At 35.8% G+C, this 24607-nt stretch overlaps 1 protein-coding gene across 2 annotated transcripts in view; it reads left to right on the top strand.

Annotated features, from left to right (window-relative positions):
- The window catches only part of Drat (Death resistor Adh domain containing target), a 63991-nt gene that overhangs the window by 17654 nt on the left and 21730 nt on the right, over positions 1-24607 (top strand). The window contains exon 1 of one of the 2 annotated variants that reach the window (XM_081761673.1): positions 9066-9220. The exons of the other annotated variant lie outside the window; for it this stretch is intronic. Coding sequence (XP_081617799.1) covers positions 9202-9220 — 19 coding nt within the window. The 5' untranslated portion in view covers positions 9066-9201. Of the gene's footprint in view, positions 1-9065; positions 9221-24607 lie in introns of those variants that run through there. 2 annotated transcript variants of the gene reach the window in all.

Raw genomic sequence — 24607 nt, 5'->3', positions numbered from 1 at the left:
CAGGCCATATAAGATTGTGCTCAATGTTATCGTTATACTCTACGTGACAAATTTTAGTCTCGCTTCATTAAATTTTGATAATTTCCCGTAACAAAAGCATGGTGTTTTTCTGTTTTGTGATTCTCACGCGTTTACACTTGTAGTTATTTTTCGGTGCAATGCTTTTACACCCAGATGCACATAACGAAAGAGAAAGAACATTATAGATCTAGTGAGAAGAAAGAAGAGAAAATTATTGTTTGTTAGTACCCTCATAAATGCCCTCCATGTGCATGACGATGAATCATCATCTACGTGTCACATCGTGTCTCGGATCTGTCCGGCTCACCGGTTCAGTTCGGGACACAAATCTGTTCGTGTCAACGGGGTCTGGCTGCTTCCACGTTAAGGGTCACGAAGTTCGTGACCTGCTCTACCACTGGTGCCCAGACGATCATGAAAGATCAACCCTCAGAGTATACCGTTCTCCACCAACGTATCTTCCCTTCAAAAGATATGGATTACAGGACCAGGCTACCAGCTTATTTCTTGGTTCGACAGAAAATTAATGACTGACGTTAGTAATTTGATTTGGGTACCAGCATTCATGTCGATTATAGAATTTAGTGTAGAAAAGTATTTAAGAAGCTCATATTCTAGGGAGGTGCAAGATTTTATTATTTATAAAACAAATTTATGGAATCACTAACCAGTGACATTCGTAAATATCGTTTTACGTATTTCTTGTAGTTAGTATCTGTTGGAAATTGCCGTTACGATGTGTTTATTCAAGGCGATAAAATAGTAAAGTGTTTTTCATTGGAAGAGTGACAATGTACTGTAACTTTTCTTTGAAATAACTCAGTTGTTTAATAACAATAATAGATATTTCAAGGCCATCAACATAAGACCACTTATTCATATTAAGTCAATATTGTCAACTAAAATTTCACAAAATCTCTTTAAAAATATCTTGAAATTTTATATAACATAATAATAACAAAGTAAACTTATTGACAAAAAGCGTCTAATCTTATCATAATTCCTCGTGACTGTCACGTTCGTTGATCAAATGCAAGGTGTGTCATTGAGCAAGATTGTTTAAGTATTGTAAAGAAGGCGTTGACTTTGTAATGGAGAGTTTTGGTTCTGGATTGCTTTTTTCATCTAAAGTAATTGATGTTTTCTAAGTATTGAAAGCTAGCAACAACGTAGTGAAAGTTGCATCAGAAGGAGATACTTTTTTAAAAAAAAAAAAACACTGAATGCAATTAGATTCCCGGCGGTAGCTTAAGTGGTTCGGATTCCACGTTAATCAGTAGGTGCACGTCTCATATAGCCTAGCTGCTGAACGGGACGTTGAACTCAAAATCAACTCAACTCAACTCAACTGAATGCAATTACTTTGTTATTGATAACAATAAAACAAAGACTATTTCTACATAATGTTGAAAGATATACAGGGTGTTGCAAGATGAATATCGGAGTTTTAGGGTCTTTGTAAAATGTATTACAATTAACTTACAATTATAATTAATGTACCAAATGAAAGCGTAACAATGAAAGAAAACTTTTGTACGTACGCAGGTGCATGCACTGTTTCCTCTGTCTGCCGTTAGAAAACCCTAGTAGCAAAGATGGCACACAGAGAAAAATCCGTTCTCCGGACAGCGGTATATTGCACAAATATACGGTATCCTCTTGCTTACTATAGAAATCAGTACGAAGCATACGTTATGCTACATAGGCACTGCCCTTAGATGTTACATCATGCCGTTGCAGGATGTCTGACATCTAACAGTTTTCCACATATCACATGCATATACTTATGTTCCCTTCGTCAGCTATATGTTATATACGTCCATTTGTATGTGAGATCCTGACCGCCTACATTGTTTCATACGGAAAGTACGTATAGATGGAATACTTATACAGAAAATATTATAAAACATGCGTTTTCAGTTATACGTCTGCTGAACGTTAAGTCCAAAAACTACAGGAATTACGCATGTAACCTATCTTTTTAAGTACGCCACCTACAATTTTTTTTCTCAGTGCGACTAGTGGGTACAAAGCTTTTTGTATTTTACATTCTACAAAGACTGAATCTGTAGTTACAGTGCAGCCGTATGTGCGGAGAATTTTAAGGAGACTCTTACAACTACGTCCTTACCGTTTGTAGTTACTATAAGCTCTAAAGCCTACAGACTACGGTTACGTGTCAACTTTGCAAATAAAATGTTGCTGCATGACGATGAACATTTTCTGGATCATGTCGTCTTCAGTGATGAATCGACATTTCACTTAAATGGCGATGTGAACACTCATAATGTTCGCATCTGGGGATCAGCAAATCCCCACGAGAATGTAAACTTGCAACGAGACTCTCCTAAATTGAATGTGTTTTGTGTCATATGCCGGCTTAAAGTTTACAGGCGTTTCTCGTCTATCGACTCGATGTGTACCGTTTGTCGAATTGTGCTCCCATTGAAGACTTGTATCAAAACTGTTTGAGTTGCTCTTTCATTTGATATATTATTTATAATTAAACGTTAAATGTAATAAATAGTACTACAAAGCCTTAAAACCAAGACATTCATTTTCAAACACCTCTATTTCATAAGAGTATACTCAAAGGATTTTCAAAATTTGAAAATAATATTGTATATACATCAATAGATTAATTGCTATATAAGCAATATAACAGATATCTTGATTTGTGCTGTTAAGATTTGAATAATTCATTTTTCGAATATTCCAAAAATGGATTCTTCCAAGAATCTTTATTCAAATATTATAACAAAATTCGTTACTCGAATAAGAATATTCGAATAATATTCGAAAATCGATCATGATTGTTGCAAATGAAATATTTTGTAGAATACATTTTCTCTATTTTGTTGGGATCAATAAATTTGTTGGACCCACTGTTAAGTTTTTCAGTTCATATTATTTTCAATGCATTCTTTGCTCTTAGTGTTAATCCCATCAGGGAAGTCTAGACTCCGGAAAGCTAGTCGATTCATTGCCAATAATTCATTGAGAATTGTTTGATTGAATTATATTTACGTCCTTCGTTAGGGGTGCACCGGGCTCGATGCCTAGTGGGGACAGACACTCAGTCAAAAAAGGTGTAACAATTTTTTCAGGCTAGCTATCCTTAGTGAGGATTTTCCTGGGTTTTCCTCATTCAGGCCAGGCAAATGCCTGGATGGTACTTAACATAATGGCCCCAGGTCGCTTCCTTTCCCATTCCTATATTCCTCTCAATGTGATCGCCGAGCGACATCATCTTTCATATGTGTGACGAATTAACATGATCATAGATGCCGAAAGCCCAGAACTCTAATTCCTAACCCTAATCCTAGTCAGCAGTGAAACTATATATCGCCCCCTCGCTGATGTAGTGGCTAGCTCACGTGGCTTTGGTGTACGAGATCTTCGGTTCGGTTCTCGGTGGGAGAGTGTAAAACGCATTATGGTTCAGATTCTACTTTAAGCTGTAAAATCTTGTCCTATATAGCCACTCTGCTGAAAAAGGCACGCAACTACAAATCATGTTAAACTATATGGGTTGAGACTTATATTTTAAACTGTAGGTCTTTAATGCTAAAAGGAAGGACGCGAAACTTTAACAAACTAGCAAGAATTTAATTTATTCTGAGACATTTAGGTAGAATGAATCCTTGGGTTACACGCTTAATCTGTTCTGTAACGCTATTTATAAATTAAACTTATTTTTCCCATTGAAACTAACGTAAATAGACTACATTTAATCCGTTCTAGCCATAGAAATATTGATTTTTTTTATATTTTAGTTTTTTTATGATAAAGAATATACAATTGTGTTTCAAAACAACACCGACAACTTTTGGAATGTGATTCCTGACACCAAGATAAGACAAAAGGTCTGGACCAATCTGGATGTCCAAATGCTTAATGCTCCCCTTTTTTCTGCTTAACCTTTGTAATTTTTTTCTTGATAAAAATGAAACGAAATCTTTAAGTTTTACGTCCCACGCTTATGCCGGTGAGGCTAAAGAAGACGGTGATGATGAGAAATGAATGAAATGGTGGAATGAAGAAAGTAGGAGGAAACAGGAGTACCTCCGAGAAAAACCACGAGCACGATGTTTGTCCACCACAAAGTCCACACGGCGCGAGCTGGGATCGAGCCAGGGACCCCAAGCACAGAGGTGAACGCTCTACCACTGAGCCACCGCGCCCCCATATTTTTCTTGACAAATGAGTTACTCTATGTTGCTAGGTTAGTAACGAAATATTTACTTATGAAATATGAACAAAATAGTTTCAGTCGTTTTTGAGAAAATAGTGTGGTAAAAACTCACCCGCAAGAATAAACTACAAGTTATGAATATTTTCATGACAATTGAGTTATGCCATATTGTCAGGTTAATAACGAAATGTTTAATTTTAAAATATAAGCAAGATTACTTGAATCGTTTTTGAGAAAATCGAGTTGAGTTGATTTTGTGTTTAACATCCCTTTCAGCAGCGAAGCTATATGAGACGGGACCTACTGATTAATGGGAAACCGAACCACTAGAGCTCCCGCCGATAATCGAACTCCGGTCTCCCACACCAAAGGCGCATACGCTAACCGTTTGAGAAAATCTTTCAAAAAGAACTCACCCTTAAGAGTAAACTACCCCTTCTGGATGACTTATACCAAAGTATAGGGTTATTAATGAAATTTTAATTTATGAAATTAAGACCGTTGGAGTCGTTTGCGAGAAACTTGCAGTCCTCTATTTTCACCCTTTGGTAAACTACTCTTAATTTTGGGAGTAGGAAGAAAATTCGAAAAACACCACTAGGGGAAATTGTAAAAATCTTAATTTTAAAATTTGGTGCGGGTACGTTGAAAAATACGGTCTCTAAGCGAGTGAACGCACATCGGGGCTAACTTACAGACAGACGGACGAACGAACAGACATAAAAAAATCACTTTTTTCATATGTAGGAGCAATGAAACATGTACATTTATGAAAATTTCGAATTTGATTGTTTTTTTACGATCACCGTTCTTTCCTCTCTCTTTATCGTCGCTCGAAAGTAATAAAGTTGTTTAAGATACTTAAAAATTAATAAAATAGTGGAATAAATAAATTATTAAATGATTGGGTGATTCAAAGAGGGATCTTTAATACATTTGTGTCCATGAGCTATGGGTCACCGTGGAAAAAAGATTAGGGATGCGCACGAGACGAGTCGAGACAGAATTTTCCTGACAAAATTCGAATCGAGACATAGCTATTCTAATAGAGGAGAATACATTTTTCGAGTCGAGACATCACTTTTACAGCACATCTTCGAGACGAGACAGACTCAAATCTTGTCTCGTGCGCAACCCTAAAAACGATACACTTTTGAACACAGTGAACCGATGTTGATTTGCGGTATCGAACGTGTAGGAGAGGTATCCAGGGACCAAGGTGAAAGGTTATGTGACACAGGAATACAGAAAATGGAAACTGTAAGGCACCTTGAGTGTTCATCCCGTCAGTTTCATATTGGTTCCGTTTGACATCACCAAATGTTCGGTTTTGAGTTTGATCGAATAAATGGCTGTGCAGGTTGCATACCGTGTTTTTATACTGCGTATCAGGCCAGCTAGCAGCTCTTAGTGTAACATATCCCATTATTGCACAAGGACCAATCCGAGGTCATTCAGGGTCTCGAGTGCTGGAAAACAGGTTGTAATTGGAAGTCCAAGGGCATACCAAACATGTTCAATCGGATAAAGAACCGGGGAACGTCGTGACCACCCCACACGCATGAAATATTTATATACTAGGTACTCCTCCGCCATCTTTGCCCTGTGTTAGCTGCCATTATCGTTCATTGAATGACTCCTATGGCCATATACAACTCACATATTGTTGCAGTGTGACATCCCAATAGATTGCATCCTGGGGAAATATATGCAGGGATATATATATAAGTGAAGAAAAGTGGATGTGCAGGGAAAAGAGGCGGGATTATAAGGTGGCCAAGGACATGAACTTTTATTTGAAATAATTGAACATTTGTTTTAGCGTTCTTAGATGTTTCACTGAGAATGGTAGAAAATAGTGTAGGGTGTTTCGTTAAGATACCCAGGCTAGACGTTCGAATTTTGTGCGAGACAAAGACTTTAGACGAATTCTATATGAAAGGTACAGAAGGAACATGCAAAATATTGCCCACTCTAACACGTTGGGACATTTGCTACTAACACAATAAGCTAAAAGCTACGTGTCTAAAAGAAAACATTTTGTATGAATTTCTGAGTGTATGGCATTTTATATTACACGTGATTTGTAACTATATTGAACCTGTAAGCAGTAAGTCAATGATTTTAACAAAACCCGTCTCTGCTAGTTGAAATGAATGGAAATTAATTCTAGATATTATGGTAACTGATGCAAGATGAATGAAGAGGTTCTGTTTCTGATAAAATGAACTACACGAGTATTTTTCTTCTCACGCTCAAGAAAATTAGAAATATGTGTCAATCAAGATGGTGGATGTGAGCGAGAATCAGAAATTGAATCACTCCTTTCCGGTCAATATGGAACAATAAAGTATCGAAAAGTGATTTCTTATTTCACAGAGTTTTGACTTCTTGTGTTTTACGCCCGTATGCAATTCCACAACTATAAAAGTCATGATCTGCAATTAACGTGGAGCTTGAATCCATTGGAGTTGGTGGACACGCAGTCATAATGTAAGACAAATCCTTATAGTATAGACCAGTGGTTCTCAAACTTGTCGTTACTGCGACCCACATTAAATAATAAAATATATTTGTGGCCCACTTACTTTTATTCAAATTCACATTGACATTTTAGAAAATGGTGGTGTATTTCAAAGCAGTTAAATTTTGTAAATCATATCTCTAATTCCACTTCGTTCAATAACAGTCCGTAAGAGTGATTAACATGGAATGTATTTGGGGATTTGTGAACACCCCTAGCGACCACGAATGTTACAAAGTACAAATCGATGTTTAAATTCTAATAAATCCAAATTTAGTTGATTTCTTTTTTTTATGTCTATTGTAAATATCTCACTTTCAAACTAAATTGTAATGTAAATTTATGAATGTTGTGGTCCAGTCGTTTAGAGCAGTGCTATTCAACCTTTTTTTCTCGCGTATTCGTAGACACAGTTAACAATTTAATTGTGTACCCCCGAAGCTGTTTTTTTTAAAAAAATAAATCGAAATGAACTTATTAAAATTAATACTCATGTTTTGTTGATTAAAAAGAGGGACAAATCGAGACCCAATAAAAGGACAATCAGCATGCCAATCAAAAGACTATTTAAGGGGGATAAACTGCACATCCGGAAAAATTATCATGGGAAATTTCAAAATTGTCTTCAACTACGATCATTCAATATAAACTAGAAATATGCTTATTTTAGGATTACGTACTTCCTTTCAATAGCACTAGTTTAGAGAATATCAATGTATCGAGCAAATGTAATGTATTTTTTTTCACAATAAGTATATCATATGAAACTGTACGCATGTGCAAAGAGGGTTAAAGTGTTTCCATACAAAGGTAACACAGAGATAATACTACTTCCGACGCAATGACCTACCCAACAACAGATTTGGACTCACCCACTATCTTCCCATCCTATCCCAGCATCTCTACTGATTGTTTAATAGAGCAGTGCTCTGTGTAACCCCTTACTTTTCGCCTCATTAACAAAAACTTCCAATTTTCATTTGCTGAAGAGTACTTCACAACATATGTTTCTGCATTTTAAAAAATCATAATTGAAAGGAAAACTTCTTGCGACGCACTTACAAACAGTCCGCGACCCACCAATGGGTCGCGATCCGCACTTTGAGAGACACTGGTATAGACTGTTCCCCACCTATCTTGCCTTCAACAGACCTAGATTAGAGAATCATGCTAGCAGCTCTGGCTCTGATTTTGCAGAGGTATTAGTATACAAAGTATTTGCTGCCTACTGTATGTCTTGTTTATCATGAGCCAATACAGTAGTCGGTTGATGGATTACGGATTAATGTTCCTTTCCAGCGCCGAGGTCATTTGAGAAGGTACCTACCGTTTAAAGAGGGGGTCAAAACCACACTACTTGGGTTTATATTCTCAGTTCCCCCGTTGCTTAGGGGTTAGCGTATGTGTCTTTGACGTTCGATTTCCGACGGGAGCTCATTTGGTTCGGATTTCACGTTAATTTGCGGGGCCATGTCTTATATAGCCCTCCGCTGCTGAAAGGAAAGTTAAACTGAAATCAAATCAAGTGGCTCTGCGTAGCGTAGTCGCTAACGCTCTTGCCTTCGGTGGGAGCGGTTCCGAGTTCGATTCCCGGTGGGGACACTCGGTCGAAAAAGTGAAAAAGGTTTTTCCAGGCCAGACATCTTGAATGAGGTTTTCCTGGGTTTTCCTCATTCACACCAGGCAAATGCCTGGATGGTACCGAACATATAGGCCCCAGGCCGTTTCCTTCCTTCCCCAATCCTTTCTTCCTTCCCTTTCTCCGGATTGTGTGCTCGCTGAGGGACGTCATCCTTTCTCCGGATTGTGTGCTCGCTGAGGGACGTCATCACTCATACATGACGGGCTAACATGGCCATAGATTTCGAAAGCGCAGAAATTTAGATCCTAAAGCAAATCAAATCAAATAAAAATAAAAATCGAGTTTGTATCCGATGAAGCATACCTACAAGGGATCAAACTCAGGACCACACACACAAAAGTCAGAAGTCAAGAATATAGAATATGATCACAATCGTGTGAAGAATTCAGCCGTTTGCAGAAAATTACAAAATGTCTGTCAGTACCTGAAAGTATCACAACTCAGAATGAACGACGATGGTTTGAACATTCTCTTTATGAAGCTACTCCGTTAGTCGATAATGTCCTTCTTGTAACCTTGTACTTTATGCTTGATTACTCCTCGTTCTTCAGCAGAGCTTCATCACGTTTCATTTCTTCGTTGGATAACATCTCGAGAAAACATGAGCGAAATATTGACCGGATCTCTATGGACTGTGACCGTGCTATCAATCTATCAACACAAATCAACAAGATAACTCACAAAGGAAAGCCACTTATCAAAGTAAATATTCTTTCGTCACAAAGAGCTGTTAAAAATACCGTGGTAACACACTCAAACAAGTCTATTGTAGCTCAGTCTTAAATTAGTTGGTGAACCGATAGGAGTTAACATACCAGTATGGGAGTCAAACCAAGAGGTATGTTACCGCTACGAAGTTAAAATAGTGTAACAACACATTTTACTGCAAGTTTGTTCCTTATAACACTAATGCTTAAACAAATATTGTTGTGTGTATATTATAGATATCCAATATACAGAGTGTTCCGCGATTTATAATATAATTTTGCTGGTAACATTATCCACGTGGAAATAAAAGTTTTCTATTTTTGGGAGCTGCTTTGTTATGAAGTTACAGCAGTGAGAAATATGTGCGGATAACATCAATTTACAGGAGCGTACCATCGAGTATGTTCAAGGTTTCTTTGTGAAGTTTATCCAAAACCCCTTCACATCTTTCAAAGGAAATCTAACGCAGATTCCTGCGCATACAGAGATTCCATTTCACTTCTCATATCAAAGATAAAAATGGGGAATCTGTACATTTTTGTCTACTATTGCAGGAGTAATTAATTAAGATATTAATGCATTTCGTTGTTACAATTAAGTCTGACAATGGGATTTAATTATTACACAAGTACCGGTACTTATTTTCTTCATGTGATTTTTGGAAAACATATTTTTGAAAAACTTAGCATGGTGGTAAACCTTCACTTCCTATACAAGTTTATAGTTGCGTCGTGTCTATGAGGTTAAGGTACGCGTCTTTGGTCTACGACACCCGAGTTCGTTTTTCGGCTGAATCTCATGTGGTTCGGATCCCACATTAAGCTGTAGGTCCACGCTTTATATAACCGTGGTCTTGAAAAGAACGCTAAACTCTACTGCTACAAGGAGCCACGGTGGCTAAATGGTGGAGCGTTCAACTCTGGTGCTTGGGATCCCTGGTTCGATCCCCGTTCAAGCCGAGTGAACTTTGTGGTGGACAAACACCTTGCGCGTGGGTTTCCTCGAGGTTCTCCAACTTTCTTCATTTCATCATTTCATTCCTCATCATCACCGTCTGCTTTAGCCTAGCTGGCATAACCGTAGGACGTAAAACTTAGAGATTTTATTTCATTTTTTCTACTGCTACAACAACAACAATCCTACACAAGCTTGTGAAATATGGTATGCAGGCATTTGGTTTCCAAGCTGTTGATCGTCAAAGTTAAGGAATGGACATTGCCATAGTATCCATAGTATCCAAGTATCTATAGTATCCATAGTATTCAAAATCAAAGTGTCAATAATAATAATAATAATAATAATAATAATAATAATAATAATAATAATAATAATAATAATAATAATTGTCATCATCATCTCTAGTTGCCATTTGGAACAAAAACGCAGGGAATAAACCTTTTATTAAACGTTAATTTTATGCATAAGAAATTGAATGTTGAAACTTGACTATGTTGTAAATTCTGTGTGTACTTACAGGAAAGATGTGCTTACTGCTTACAAAGATTTTTTTTTAATGAAAGAGGATTCTTTCCGCAATAGGAAAACTTGCTACTTATATTCTTGAGGGCTGTAACTTTATTAAATACTTATCTTGTAGAAGAGTAACCTTTCTTTCTTTTATGATATGACGGAAATATTTTATATGAATTATGATGGGTATACCATGTAATATCACCACAACTATAAGTGTTTTGTCACCACTGACATATCGTTTGTCGCAATTAAGAAATCTCCATGTACTACGGTTCTTAGCCAGTTTCTTCGTCTTAACGTAGAAATTACTGCTGTAATACCCAAGTAGAGTTGGTGGCTCAGTGGTACAGTGTTCACCTCTGACGCTAGGGACTCTGGTTCGATTCCAAGACGTGTAAGTTTGTGGTGCACAACATCGTGTTGCTGGGTTTTCTCAGTGTTCATTCATTTCTCAATACATTTCCTTTCCACCATTTTTTTTTTTAATAATTCAGTTCTAAGCTATTTGCTCCATTTAGCTTAAAGAGCATAATCGTAAGACAGTAATGCTTCCATACAATCTGCCCTTTGTTGTACTTGCAAGCGATGCTTTAGACTCTTCGCAGAGCGTCATAACAACACTGGCCGTTCATTGACTATTGACTTGACTTGACTTGAAAATTGTTTGCGTCAAGCTTGAATGGAACACTCAATGCAAGGTTGTTCCCATGTAACTTCCTTACTGGAATCCATCTTGCGGCATGCTCTCACGTTTTCCAATCAAGCTGTATGAAATCTTGGCCGACTTGCAATTCAAGCTTGCAGCAAGCGGTTTGCAAATTGTCTCTGCTACTAGGGAAACTACAATTTCGTTTCAGTTCATTGCTTCTTGTTAGTTTTAATAATTTCTTGTATTTTGCTGTCCCTAACTAACTCTATGTCCTATGGAACGCGGAGGTTCAATGTTGCGTTCACAAAAGCTTTCCACTGACTTCTGTCCTTAACCAACTGGATCCAGTTTCTATTTTGTATTCCTATTTCGGCGAGATCCATCTTAATATTGTCCTCCCATCTGGCCTAGGTCTTCCTAATGGTCGTCTTCCGATTTATCCTCCAGTTAAGACATTGAAGGCGTTCTTACTTTCTTCCATTCTGGATACATGCCTTCCCATCTGAGCCCCTTAGATTTGATGACCCTAACAATGTTTGGTAAACGGTATAAATTATGTAGTTCCTCGTTATGAAGTTTCCGCCATTCCCCATTCCCGTTCCTCTTGAGTCCGAATATTCGTCGCAGGATCTGTTCCTGCTTTTTCATTACTTTTTCGTTCAATCGAGCTTAAATTTTCTCAATTCTTGTATAAATGTATGACTTGAAAGCCTTAAACGTTTATGTATCCGACATTCAGTGCACGAGTGATTCAACCAATCCAAATTCGGTCATTTCGAACATATGTTATATTTAAAACCTCTACCTAAAGCTCCTTTCAGTACTTAAAATATTCATGTCCAGATGTTGTACTCTTTTAATGTAAAAACAATGTTCATTTTTATATGTAATTCAACGACGTGTACAAACTTTGTCTCTTTCTTTGACAATTTTGATAATTGAATTTGTACCTCTTGTGGTCTAAAGCCCGATATTAGCTTCTTCTGTACAGTACACCGATGAACTAAGCTACCGTTGTTTAATTAGTCTGAAAATTATAGTTACAAATTACGAAGTTATTACAGACTTTTGATTACATCATAATCGTAATTTATATGTACTGTTTAATTTTTAAAAGTAATATTTTTAAAGGTTATATGTTAAGTATACATTATCTAGTAAAGTATGATTTTAATGCGCAAATAGCAAAGTTACATTTGAGATAGTCGTCAACAATCTTGCTCATAACTTTGGAATAAATATACCAATTTGAGCTAGATTTTCTCTATGTAAAAAAAAAAAAAAAAAATACTCAACTTATGCTATTTATTACAAAGTCATTGACGGAATAACATGTAAGAGGTACATATAGACTTCTGCCAGCAGTAAAACTTCTCGAAACTTGACACTGTACGAACACTTCGAACACTTTTTAAGTTACAGAAGTGGCCAAAATAAAATGTTTGAGCTTAAATAAATACATAAGTAGATTTTATTTCAGTTTCGGTTATAGGTGTTCTACATAAACCTCCGTCACAAAGAGGTGTCCAACTTGTGTATTTTCTGTATATGTACAGCCTTGCTATAAAAAACATGGTCACCCACCTCTCCTTGAAAAGCTCTGTATTTTAATCAACATTTGTCATTAAATGAAATGAATGTGGATCTTCTTGGCCAAAACAGATCTTTATTTAGGACCAAAGTATTAGAGTTTCGCACATACAATTGCCCGAATATGATATTCTAACGTAAACTAGGTAGCCAGAATTTTCTTGAGCAAGATTGTTCATATAATACTGGATATCTTAAAACCAGTGATCTTATTTCTTATAGTTATAACACTAAACCACTTTATATGCTGTAACATGTATTATTATGGTTAAAAAAAGCTGTAGGTGGGATATTATAGTGGAAAAAGAAATAACGTTGGACATTTGTCCACCATTTATGTAAGGACACTAACGAAACGAACTTTTATTAACTTTCTCTAAATTTCCTTGTCAGAGATCACTACTAAGAGATGACATCCACTTTTATCTCAGTTTGTAAATCCATTAAATTCTAACATTTTTACATGGCGATAGTCACAACAAATATATGGGAGACCTCTTCACGACCAACGAGTTGTGTCGGCGGATATTGATTCTCATAGGCTCTCTTGCAGAAAATTATATCTGGGAGCCAATCAAAATCTGAGAAGGCTGCACTGCCACACCATTTGCTAAAAGCGTGCCCTATACAAGAGTGCGACGTAGTTAATTTATCTTAGTTCAGGGAGGGGGAGTATTAGGCATCCCCGTCCCCACGGACTTCGGAATTATGCCTTAAAATAACACTGACCACTCATTTTTTTTTTTTAAAAAAAGACAACTGAATACGTCAATATGACTGTTGAAGTTAATATAAATGGGGATAAACCAAGAGTATTAGCTACTCTTAAAGACAACATACCCGTCGAAATTACTGATCTCTGGCAAGAAATTTTGGAGAAAGTTATACACAAAGTATGATTTCTAGAATCATTGTCGTGGCGTAAAGAGTGTTAATATACAACATATCCATTGCTATTTTCCACACGAAATATTCTATCCATAGGCTTCTTATGTTTGTAAGAATATCCACTATAGCGTATAAAGTGTTTTAGTAATAAACAAAATAAATCCGTTCATTACCTTTAGGGCACTCTGTGTAACATGTTTCCTAGCTTGAAGCATCACACACTGAACACAATTTGTGTGTGATGGGTAAAACAACGAGTGAAATGAGATTTTCAACGTTTTGTTTAAGCTGCTGTATTTTGATCGAAGTAGTACCTAAGTGAATAACAAACAGCACAGGCTATAGAAAACACGTTAACTATTTTCACTTTAACAAACTGCTATATTATATTTACTAAATAGAATATTGTGTGTAGTATGAAAGTTGTTACGAGTGCGAAATGGTACTTTGACAAGATTACAAAAGAGTTTATTTATTTTGTAGGAAATTTAAAAATTATATATATATATATATATATATATATATATATATATATATATATATATATATATATATATATATATACAGTGGCGTATTTAGGGGGGTGGCTTCCGGGCTTAAGCCCCCCCCCCGAAATCTTACTTATTATAGTAAAGTATATGAAATATATTGCAGAATTTTCACATTTTCAGGCAAAGCCCCCCCGAAAGTTAGCAAAGCCCCTCCCGAAACAAAATCGTAAATACGCCACTGTATATATATATATATATATATATATATATATATATATATATATATATTGTTGAATTAGAGCAAATAAAGTAAAATATTGGAATATTCATCAAGTACTAATATGCTTCGTGATATTTACGGGTACATTGTCCTTTCAGTTGGAAACATTTGCTGTTGTGGTTTCATTCAAGTAATAGAGGTCAATTTGCAGGTCACTTTGGAAGTGGGGTCTGCTCGCGCATTGCTCCTCCATGTTACTTCGTGATATTTTAAGAATTTTTATGAGCACGTTTTGGCTTTGCTCATACATCTTTTTATTTCGTTCTTTACGAACTTCACTTTTGTTATTGTTGTTGTTGTTAGGAATGTTATTTTAATTTTCAATGAATGACATTTCTTTCCTTCGACGTGATATGTGCCTTTCTTCAAATGTGGCATTCACGTAGAATACGAGTGCTACATATATGCCAACAGTACAAACACGACTAAAGGAGCAGCCTAAATAGGGTTTAAAAGAAGCTTCTTCTCGAACATGCTGGTACATCTACCTTAGTCGTTAAATTGCGATAGCTGGCTACCTATAATTTCTTCCTAATTTAAGTTACAACTTATTATGAGTCGCAGCATTTGAAACAAAAATAAGTTCGCGTTCAGGGCCGACTTTTGGATGTACGGGGCCCAACTGCCAATAATTTTGGTCGGTTCCAGTTTCCAGCTTATTGCTTATATATTGCTTATCTTTAGTAGCCACGACAGATTAAATTTAAATTAATACAGTTTTAATATTAAATTTTGTAGCACTAATAATTGTTATTAGCTTTTAAAAAAAATCACTTTAGGAAATAACGTAAAACCTAGTTACGTTCAGTGTCCTTAAATCACAACACTTTACGTCATGTTATTTTTTTACAACAATCACTGCTGTTCTCCGTGATTTTAATTTGATTTGATTTGATTTTCAGTTTAGCGCCCCTTTCAGCAGCGAGGCTAAATGAGGCGTGAATCTCCAGCTTAACAGTTAATTCGAACCACATGATCTTCTGCCGCAAATCGAACGATGGGCGTCATTTAGGGTGGCGGGAGGGGGCAATTGCCCCCCCCCAAGAGTTTGAGGAATACATACTTTAATCGATTGTCTACTAATATACTAGTACAAAACGTGAAAGTCTTATGTCAGTGGTGCTCTTGCCCCCCTCAAGCCTCTGAAATGGCGCCCCTGAATCGAACTCGGGTCTCCCACGCCAAAGTCTATTCTCTGTGAACAGGAAGTATATTACATATATATTGCGAAGTGTTATTGTATGTATTTGACAAACCGGGAGTAGATTGCACTCTAGTGTGGGACCTAATTTAGAACATTTGTTCCAATCGGCTTAAGGTCCTGTTTGCGCTGATTAATATACGAGAGTTCTGTTCTTCTCTACGGAATTTGGAAAAGGGGATGCTTTAATATTGTCAACAAAACTTGACAAGTTAAGTGAGGTTTGGAAACTAAAGTTATAGGAAAAAAAACAGAATGTAAAATATCGACCGTTCTCCATAAAAGTGAACTCTATAGAAGGAGGGAGTTAGATTCATCTCACCGTTTGTGTGGTGGCTGTGAGTAGTACTCCCCCCCGTATGCGCGAATGACTCATCCTCACTCTCTTTCATGACCGGGGTGAAAGGTCAATGACCTGGCCCGGGGGCAATGACCTAGGGGTACCTAAGACCACCCCCTCTAAATTTTGGCAGGGGTACCATGGCCCACCCCCTAAATTTTGGCAGGGGTACATAGGACCACCCCCCTTAAATTTTGGAAATTGCCAAATCTAAAAATTTGGTATGGTAGCCTAGAACCATAGTATGTACCTCTATCAGTATTGGGTGTCTATGTCGTTCCCTTTCATGGGTAAAAAATTGCCAAAAATTCAAATTTCGGAGGTTTTTGACCTAATTTATCCCCTTTGATGAGGTGTTATTACCTTATATAGTTATATGGGCGTATACAGGGGTCCATTACCTTTCATAAGACATGGGTATATTAATGCACCCCTTGAAAAATTTGGGAGGGGTACCTTGGCCCACCCCTTAAATTTTGGAAATTGACCCATTTCAACATTGGGTATTATAGTACAGGACCCTAATATGTATTATGATAAATTTGGATGGTCCACCTCATTCCCTTCTAGGGGTACAAAATTGCCAAATCTATAAACGTAAGCAATACGTAGTACCACGTGTTTGGTTTTTGGTCGATTTTATCTCCTTGGATGAGGTCCTATTACCTTATATGGTTATATGGTCATGTATAGGGGTCCATTACCTTTCATAAGATATGGGTATATTTGTGCACTCCTTTAAAAATTTGGGAGGGGTACTTTGGCCCACCCCTTAAATTTTGGAAATTGCTCATTTTATATATTTGGTATTATAGTACTGGACCCTAACATGTATTATAATAAATTTGGGTGGTCCACTTCGTTCCCTTTTAGGGGTACAAAATTGCCAAAATATAAACGTAAGCAATACGTTGTACCACGTGTTTGGTTTCGACCCAAGTTATCCCCGTGGATGAGGTCCTATTACCTTATATGGTTATATGGTCATGTATAGGGGTCCATTCCCTTTCATAACATATGGGTATATTGGTGCACCCCTTTAAAAATTTGGGAGGGGTACATTGGCCCACCCCTTAAATTTTAGAAATTGACCATTTTACATATTTGGTATAATAGTATAGGACCCTAATATATATATATATATATATATATATTACTATAAATTTGGGTGGTCCACCTCGTTCCCTTTCATGGGTACGAAATTGCCAAATTGTTAGTACAACCACGTGTTTCGTTTTTGACCTAATTTATTCCCTTGGATGAGGTCCTATTACCTTATATGGTTATATGGTCATGTATAGGGGTCTATTACCTATCATAAGACATAGGTACATTGGTGCACCCCGGGAGGGGTACTTTGGCCCACCCCTTTAATTTTGGAAATTGCCCATTTAATATATTTGGTATTATAGTATAGGACCCTAATAGAGATTACTATAAATTTGGGTGGTCCACCTCGTTCCCTTCTAGGGGTACAAAATTGCCAAAATATAAACGTAAGCAATACGTTATACCACGTGTTTGGTTTTTGGTCGATTTTATCCCCTTTGATGAGGTGTTATTATCCTATATAGTTATATGGGCGTATACAGGGGTCCATTACCTTTCATAAGACATGGGTATATTAATGCACCCCTTGAAAAATTTGGGAGGGGTACCTTGGCCCACCCCTTAAATTTTGGAAATTGCCCAATTTAAACATTTGGTATTATAGTACTGGACCCTAACATGTATTATGATAAATTTGGGTGGTCCACCTCGTTCCCTTCTAGGGGTACAAAATTGCCAAAATATAAACGTAAGCATTACGTTGTACCACGTGTTTGGTTTTTGACCTAATTTATTCCTTTGGATGAGGTCCTATTACCTTATATGGTAATGTATAGGTGTTCATTCCCTATCATAAGACATAGGTACATTGATGCACCCCGGGAGGGGATTCGGTATCATAGTACATGACTCAACATGTATTATGATAAATTTGGGTGGTCCACATCGTTCTCTTTTAGGGGTACAAAATTGCTAAAATATAAACATAAGCAATATGTTGTACCATGTGTTTGGTTTTTGGCCCAATTTCTTCCCTTTGATGAGGTTCTATTACCTTATATGGTTATATGGTCATGTATATAGGTTCATTTCCTATCATAAGATATGGGTACGTTGATGCATCCTTTAAAAATTTGGGAGGGGTATCTTGGCTCATCCACTCGGTTTTAGAAATTGTTTAATATAAGCATTTGGTATCATAGTACAGGTCTCCAATATGTACCACTATAAATTTGGATGGTCCACATCGTTCCCTTTTCATAGGTAAAGAACTACCAAAAATCAAATTTCGGAGGTTATTGACCTCTATTTAGCATGTTATATGGATATGTACAGAGGTTTATTACCTTTATATGTTTATGTTCCCTTTTAAATTTGGGAATTATCAAATAACAAAATTCGGTAAACGTTTTCTAAGCCCCATTGTAGATGTTGATGTTCCTCTTATGGCCAAATATTCAAAATTTAAATGTTATTGACCGGCTTTATTATTATTGAATAAGTACAGGATTTATTACTTTTTCATAAGACACAGGTGTATTTGTGTACCAATCTTAAATTTTGGAAGGGGTACATTTCTTATTGTCGTATCAATAATTGGTAATTGGATAGTATTTCATTCATTGGGTAAATCATTAGGATCACGTGATCGGTTATTGACCTATGATGGGATTAGGAGTCCAGGACATTGGTACATTGAAACTTTGTAGGATAATTTGATAATGCGTCATTGGTTTTGATTATTCCCGCCAAATATAAACGTAAGCAAGACGTTGTACCACGTGATTGTCCTTGATGAGGTAGTGTACAGGGATTCATTTCCTTTGTTGTGGTACTTCTTAAGTTTGAGTACACACACACACTTCTAGAAAACAGTTGGTTCTACTCAGGTAAACAATTGACGGACATTATTGACCTTATTGAACATATAATGATATGATTAACTCTAAGACTTAGGTATATCAAGAGAAGTATTCTTTAAATTTGGGAATGGTGATAAACAGAATTTTAACATAAGGTGTGAAATTTGAAACAATACATTGAACTTTAGTCACAGCTCATAGTCTAAGATCATTGGTGGTGATTGATTTGAAATCTGATAGCTAACCTTATTGAATCTTATGATTCATAGACGAAAGGCAATACATGCTACAACAGTTTAAAATTTAATCATAAGGTGATGTAATCTGACACTAGCAAAGTTATTGTTAATGCAATTTGATTGGATGATCACTATCTTTCCTGCAATCTGATTGGTTGATCACTATCTTTCGTGCAATCTGATAGGTTGATGAGTTTTAAATCTTTTTCTGCATTCAGTTTTAAGTTTTGTTTAACATTTAAAAATCTTGGTTTCGTTCAACATTTTGCACTCACTGATAAATATGATCAAAACCGTTTATTTGTTAATCGAATAGTTAAAAACCGGATAAAGTTTGACGGTTAACCGTGAAACGTAAAATTTTTTTAGTTTGAAATTTTTTTGCTTGAAATTTTTTGTTTGAAACTTTTCGTTTGAAATTTTTGTTTGAAAAAATTTTTGTTTGAAAATTTTGTTTGAAATTTTTTTGTTTGTAAATTTTTGTTTCAAAATTTTTTTTGTTTAAAATTTTTTCGTTTGAAATTTTTCGTTTCCAAAATTTTTTTCTGTTTAAAAAATTTTTGTTTGAACAGTTTTGTTTGGAAAATTTTGTTTCAATTTTTTTTTGAAAATTTTTGTTTGAATTTTTTTTTGAAATTTTTGTTTGACATTTTAAAAGTTTGTGCACTCATTAGTAAAGAACTGGAACTGTTTAGAACTAAAACCTCTAGCAACATTGTGGTGCACGTCAGAACATGATAATGCAACGTCATCAGTTTTGCATCATATATAAGTATCGTTCGAGTTAGTATTCATGATAACGTCATCATGGCTACTTGTCTACAGTTTCTAAACACGCGTGATGTGATGAAATCATTTACCAAAATTACCGATTTACAACAGAATGTACCTTATAGAATCTTAGCTAGCCAAATGACCCCTACAAAGTTTGGATTAAGAATCGTAGTGAAGCTTGAAAATGATAAGAATATAATTTTACCAGCAAGATATTTACCCATGGAAGCATCAAAACAAGAAGAACTGCTGCGTTTCTTAAATACTGGATCTGTATCTTTATGTTACAAAGGATTCTTGGGTCGAAGTCATCAACTTGAATTTAGTACACAGCCAGATTCGTCAGCCATTGTGATGAAATCATGAATCAGCACATTTCTTTCCAATGACGTCAGCCGTAGTTGTATGAATTTGGTTGGTCGGCATGACGTCAGCAACTGTGATGAAATCATGAATTCAAACGTCAGCACATTCCTTACCAATGACGTCAGCAATAACTATAAACCAGCAAATACAGTGTCATCCCACGAAATCATTTGAGCAAGTGCTTTTCAGGAGGAAAGATGTGTACTTCTAACGATAAAGAGTTCATCTTCGCAAGCTATTATCCAATAAACAAAACATGTGATGATTGGTATCAGTGCTAAAACATTTGACCCAGTGATTCGATTGGGCAAAGCAGAACAATTTGGTGCTCAACTGACCTGTGAAGAATGGCAAATATTATGTTCACGAATCGACCAAATGAACGATTATTTTCATGATGAGCTAAATGTGACCATAGTCAAATCATTAGGCTCAAATCATGAAGTGGTGCTGCGTACAGTCCTCGAAGAGAAGATGGTGCTGTTACGTAAAAAGAGTACATTTCATGTCCCTCGCAACATGGTGTATCTAACACAAACGGAATGGAACAAATTTATCAGCGTATTTCAGTGTGTGAAACATGCAGTGGAAGTGTGCAACAAAACTAGTATATTCCTGAAAAAGTACTATTTTGAAAAATGTGTTATGCATATTGTACAACATGTATCTAGATATTGTGATGGTTGTCAACATCGTTCTTGGGTGCATAACTGTATTGATAAACAGTTTATTTGTGATCAAATGGACATTGAGTTTCCACCAATTGATATTGCATTAGACCTTAAAAGACTTCAACTGGAATTAAAATTATATGCTAAAGACAAACTAGTGCAAGAAGTTCAAAATACATTGTATCGACCATATCCAGAACCACTATCTGGTATGGATGTATGTGGAGTGTAATAAAATGATCCATTTCAATGAATTGTGTTTTTTCAAGTACAACCCCAGGTTCTGACGTGTACTATTGCACCACAATGTTGTAAAAGGTTTTTGTTCTAAACAGTTCCAGTTCTTTACTAATAAGTGCACAAACTTTGAAAACAAAAATTTAGAACAAAAATCTTTGAAACAAAATTTTGAAACGAAAAAAAAATTCAAACAAAAAATTTCAAACAAAAAAATTGAAGCGAAAAAATTTCAAACAAAATTTTGAAACAAAAAATTTCAAACAAAAAATTTGGAAACGAAAAATTTCAAACAAAAAATTTTAAACAAAATTTTCGAACAAAAATTTTTCAAACAAAAATTTCAAACGAAAAGTTTCAAACAAAATTTTGAAACAAACAAAAATTTCGAAACAAAAAAATTTAAACAAAAAATTTGGAAACGAAAAAATGTCAAACCAAAGTTTCAAATTTTTTAAATGTTAAAACAAAACTGAATGCAGAAAAAGATTTAAAACTCATCAACCTATCAGATTGCACGAAAGATAGTGATCAACCAATCAGATTGCAGGAAAGATAGTGATCATCCAATCAAATTGCATTAACAATAACTTTGCTAGTGTCAGATTACATCACCTTATGATTAAATTTTAAACTGTTGTAGCATGTATTGCCTTTCGTCTATGAATCATAAGATTCAATAAGGTTAGCTATCAGATTTCAAATCAATCACCACCAATGATCTTAGACTATGAGCTGTGACTAAAGTTCAATGTATTGTTTCAAATTTCACACCTTATGTTAAAATTCTGTTTATCACCATTCCCAAATTTAAAGAATACTTCTCTTGATATACCTAAGTCTTAGAGTTAATCATATCATTATATGTTCAATAAGGTCAATAATGTCCGTCAATTGTTTACCTGAGTAGAACCAACTGTTTTCTAGAAGTGTGTGTGTGTACTCAAACTTAAGAAGTACCACAACAAAGGAAATGAATCCCTGTACACTACCTCATCAAGGACAATCACGTGGTACAACGTCTTGCTTACGTTTATATTTGGCGGGAATAATCAAAACCAATGACGCATTATCAAATTATCCTACAAAGTTTCAATGTACCAATGTCCTGGACTCCTAATCCCATCATAGGTCAATAACCGATCACGTGATCCTAATGATTTACCCAATGAATGAAATACTATCCAATTACCAATTATTGATACGACAATAAGAAATGTACCCCTTCCAAAATTTAAGATTGGTACACAAATACACCTGTGTCTTATGAAAAAGTAATAAATCCTGTACTTATTCAATAATAATAAAGCCGGTCAATAACATTTAAATTTTGAATATTTGGCCATAAGAGGAACATCAACATCTACAATGGGGCTTAGAAAACGTTTACCGAATTTTGTTATTTGATAATTCCCAAATTTAAAAGGGAACATAAACATATAAAGGTAATAAACCTCTGTACATATCCATATAACATGCTAAATAGAGGTCAATAACCTCCGAAATTTGATTTTTGGTAGTTCTTTACCTATGAAAAGGGAACGATGTGGACCATCCAAATTTATAGTGGTACATATTGGAGACCTGTACTATGATACCAAATGCTTATATTAAACAATTTCTAAAACCGAGTGGATGAGCCAAGATACCCCTCCCAAATTTTTAAAGGATGCATCAACGTACCCATATCTTATGATAGGAAATGAACCTATATACATGACCATATAACCATATAAGGTAATAGAACCTCATCAAAGGGAAGAAATTGGGCCAAAAACCAAACACATGGTACAACATATTGCTTATGTTTATATTTTAGCAATTTTGTACCCCTAAAAGAGAACGATGTGGACCACCCAAATTTATCATAATACATGTTGAGTCATGTACTATGATACCGAATCCCCTCCCGGGGTGCATCAATGTACCTATGTCTTATGATAGGGAATGAACACCTATACATTACCATATAAGGTAATAGGACCTCATCCAAAGGAATAAATTAGGTCAAAAACCAAACACGTGGTACAACGTAATGCTTACGTTTATATTTTGGCAATTTTGTACCCCTAGAAGGGAACGAGGTGGACCACCCAAATTTATCATAATACATGTTAGGGTCCAGTACTATAATACCAAATGTTTAAATTGGGCAATTTCCAAAATTTAAGGGGTGGGCCAAAGTACCCCTCCCAAATTTTTAAAGGAGTGCACAAACATACCCATATCTTATAAAAGGTAATGGACCCCTATACATGACCATATAACTATATAGGATAATAACACCTCATCAAAGGAAATAAAATCGACAAAAAAAAAACCAAACACGTGGTATAACGTATTGCTTACGTTTATATTTTGACAATTTTGTACCCCTAGAAGGGAACGAGGTGGACCACCCAAATTTATCATAATACATGTTAGGGTCCAGTACTATAATACCAAATGTTTAAATTGGGCAATTTCCAAAATTTAAGGGGTGGGCCAAGGTACCCCTCCCAAATTTTTCAAGGGGTGCATTAATATACCCATGTCTTATGAAAGGTAATGGACCCCTGTATACGCCCATATAACTATATAGGATAATAACACCTCATCAAAGGGGATAAAATCGACCAAAAACCAAACACGTGGTATAACGTATTGCTTACGTTTATATTTTGGCAATTTTGTACCCCTAGAAGGGAACGAGGTGGACCACCCAAATTTATAGTAATCTCTATTAGGGTCCTATACTATAATACCAAATATATTAAATGGGCAATTTCCAAAATTAAAGGGGTGGGCCAAAGTACCCCTCCCGGGGTGCACCAATGTACCTATGTCTTATGATAGGTAATAGACCCCTATACATGACCATATAACCATATAAGGTAATAGGACCTCATCCAAGGGAATAAATTAGGTCAAAAACGAAACACGTGGTTGTACTAACAATTTGGCAATTTCGTACCCATGAAAGGGAACGAGGTGGACCACCCAAATTTATAGTAATATATATATATATATATATATATATATATATATATATATATATATATATATATATATATATATATATATATATATTAGGGTCCTATACTATTATACCAAATATGTAAAATGGTCAATTTCTAAAATTTAAGGGGTGGGCCAATGTACCCCTCCCAAATTTTTAAAGGGGTGCACCAATATACCCATATGTTATGAAAGGGAATGGACCCCTATACATGACCATATAACCATATAAGGTAATAGGACCTCATCCACGGGGATAACTTGGGTCGAAACCAAACACGTGGTACAACGTATTGCTTACGTTTATATTTTGGCAATTTTGTACCCCTAAAAGGGAACGAAGTGGACCACCCAAATTTATTATAATACATGTTAGGGTCCAGTACTATAATACCAAATATATAAAATG

Source organism: Thermobia domestica, chromosome 6, assembly GCF_964235325.1.
Source record: "Thermobia domestica chromosome 6, izTheDome1.hap1.1, whole genome shotgun sequence".
Classification (NCBI taxonomy): Eukaryota; Metazoa; Arthropoda; class Insecta; order Zygentoma; family Lepismatidae; genus Thermobia; species Thermobia domestica.
This window is presented reverse-complemented; position numbering and strand designations above follow the sequence as displayed.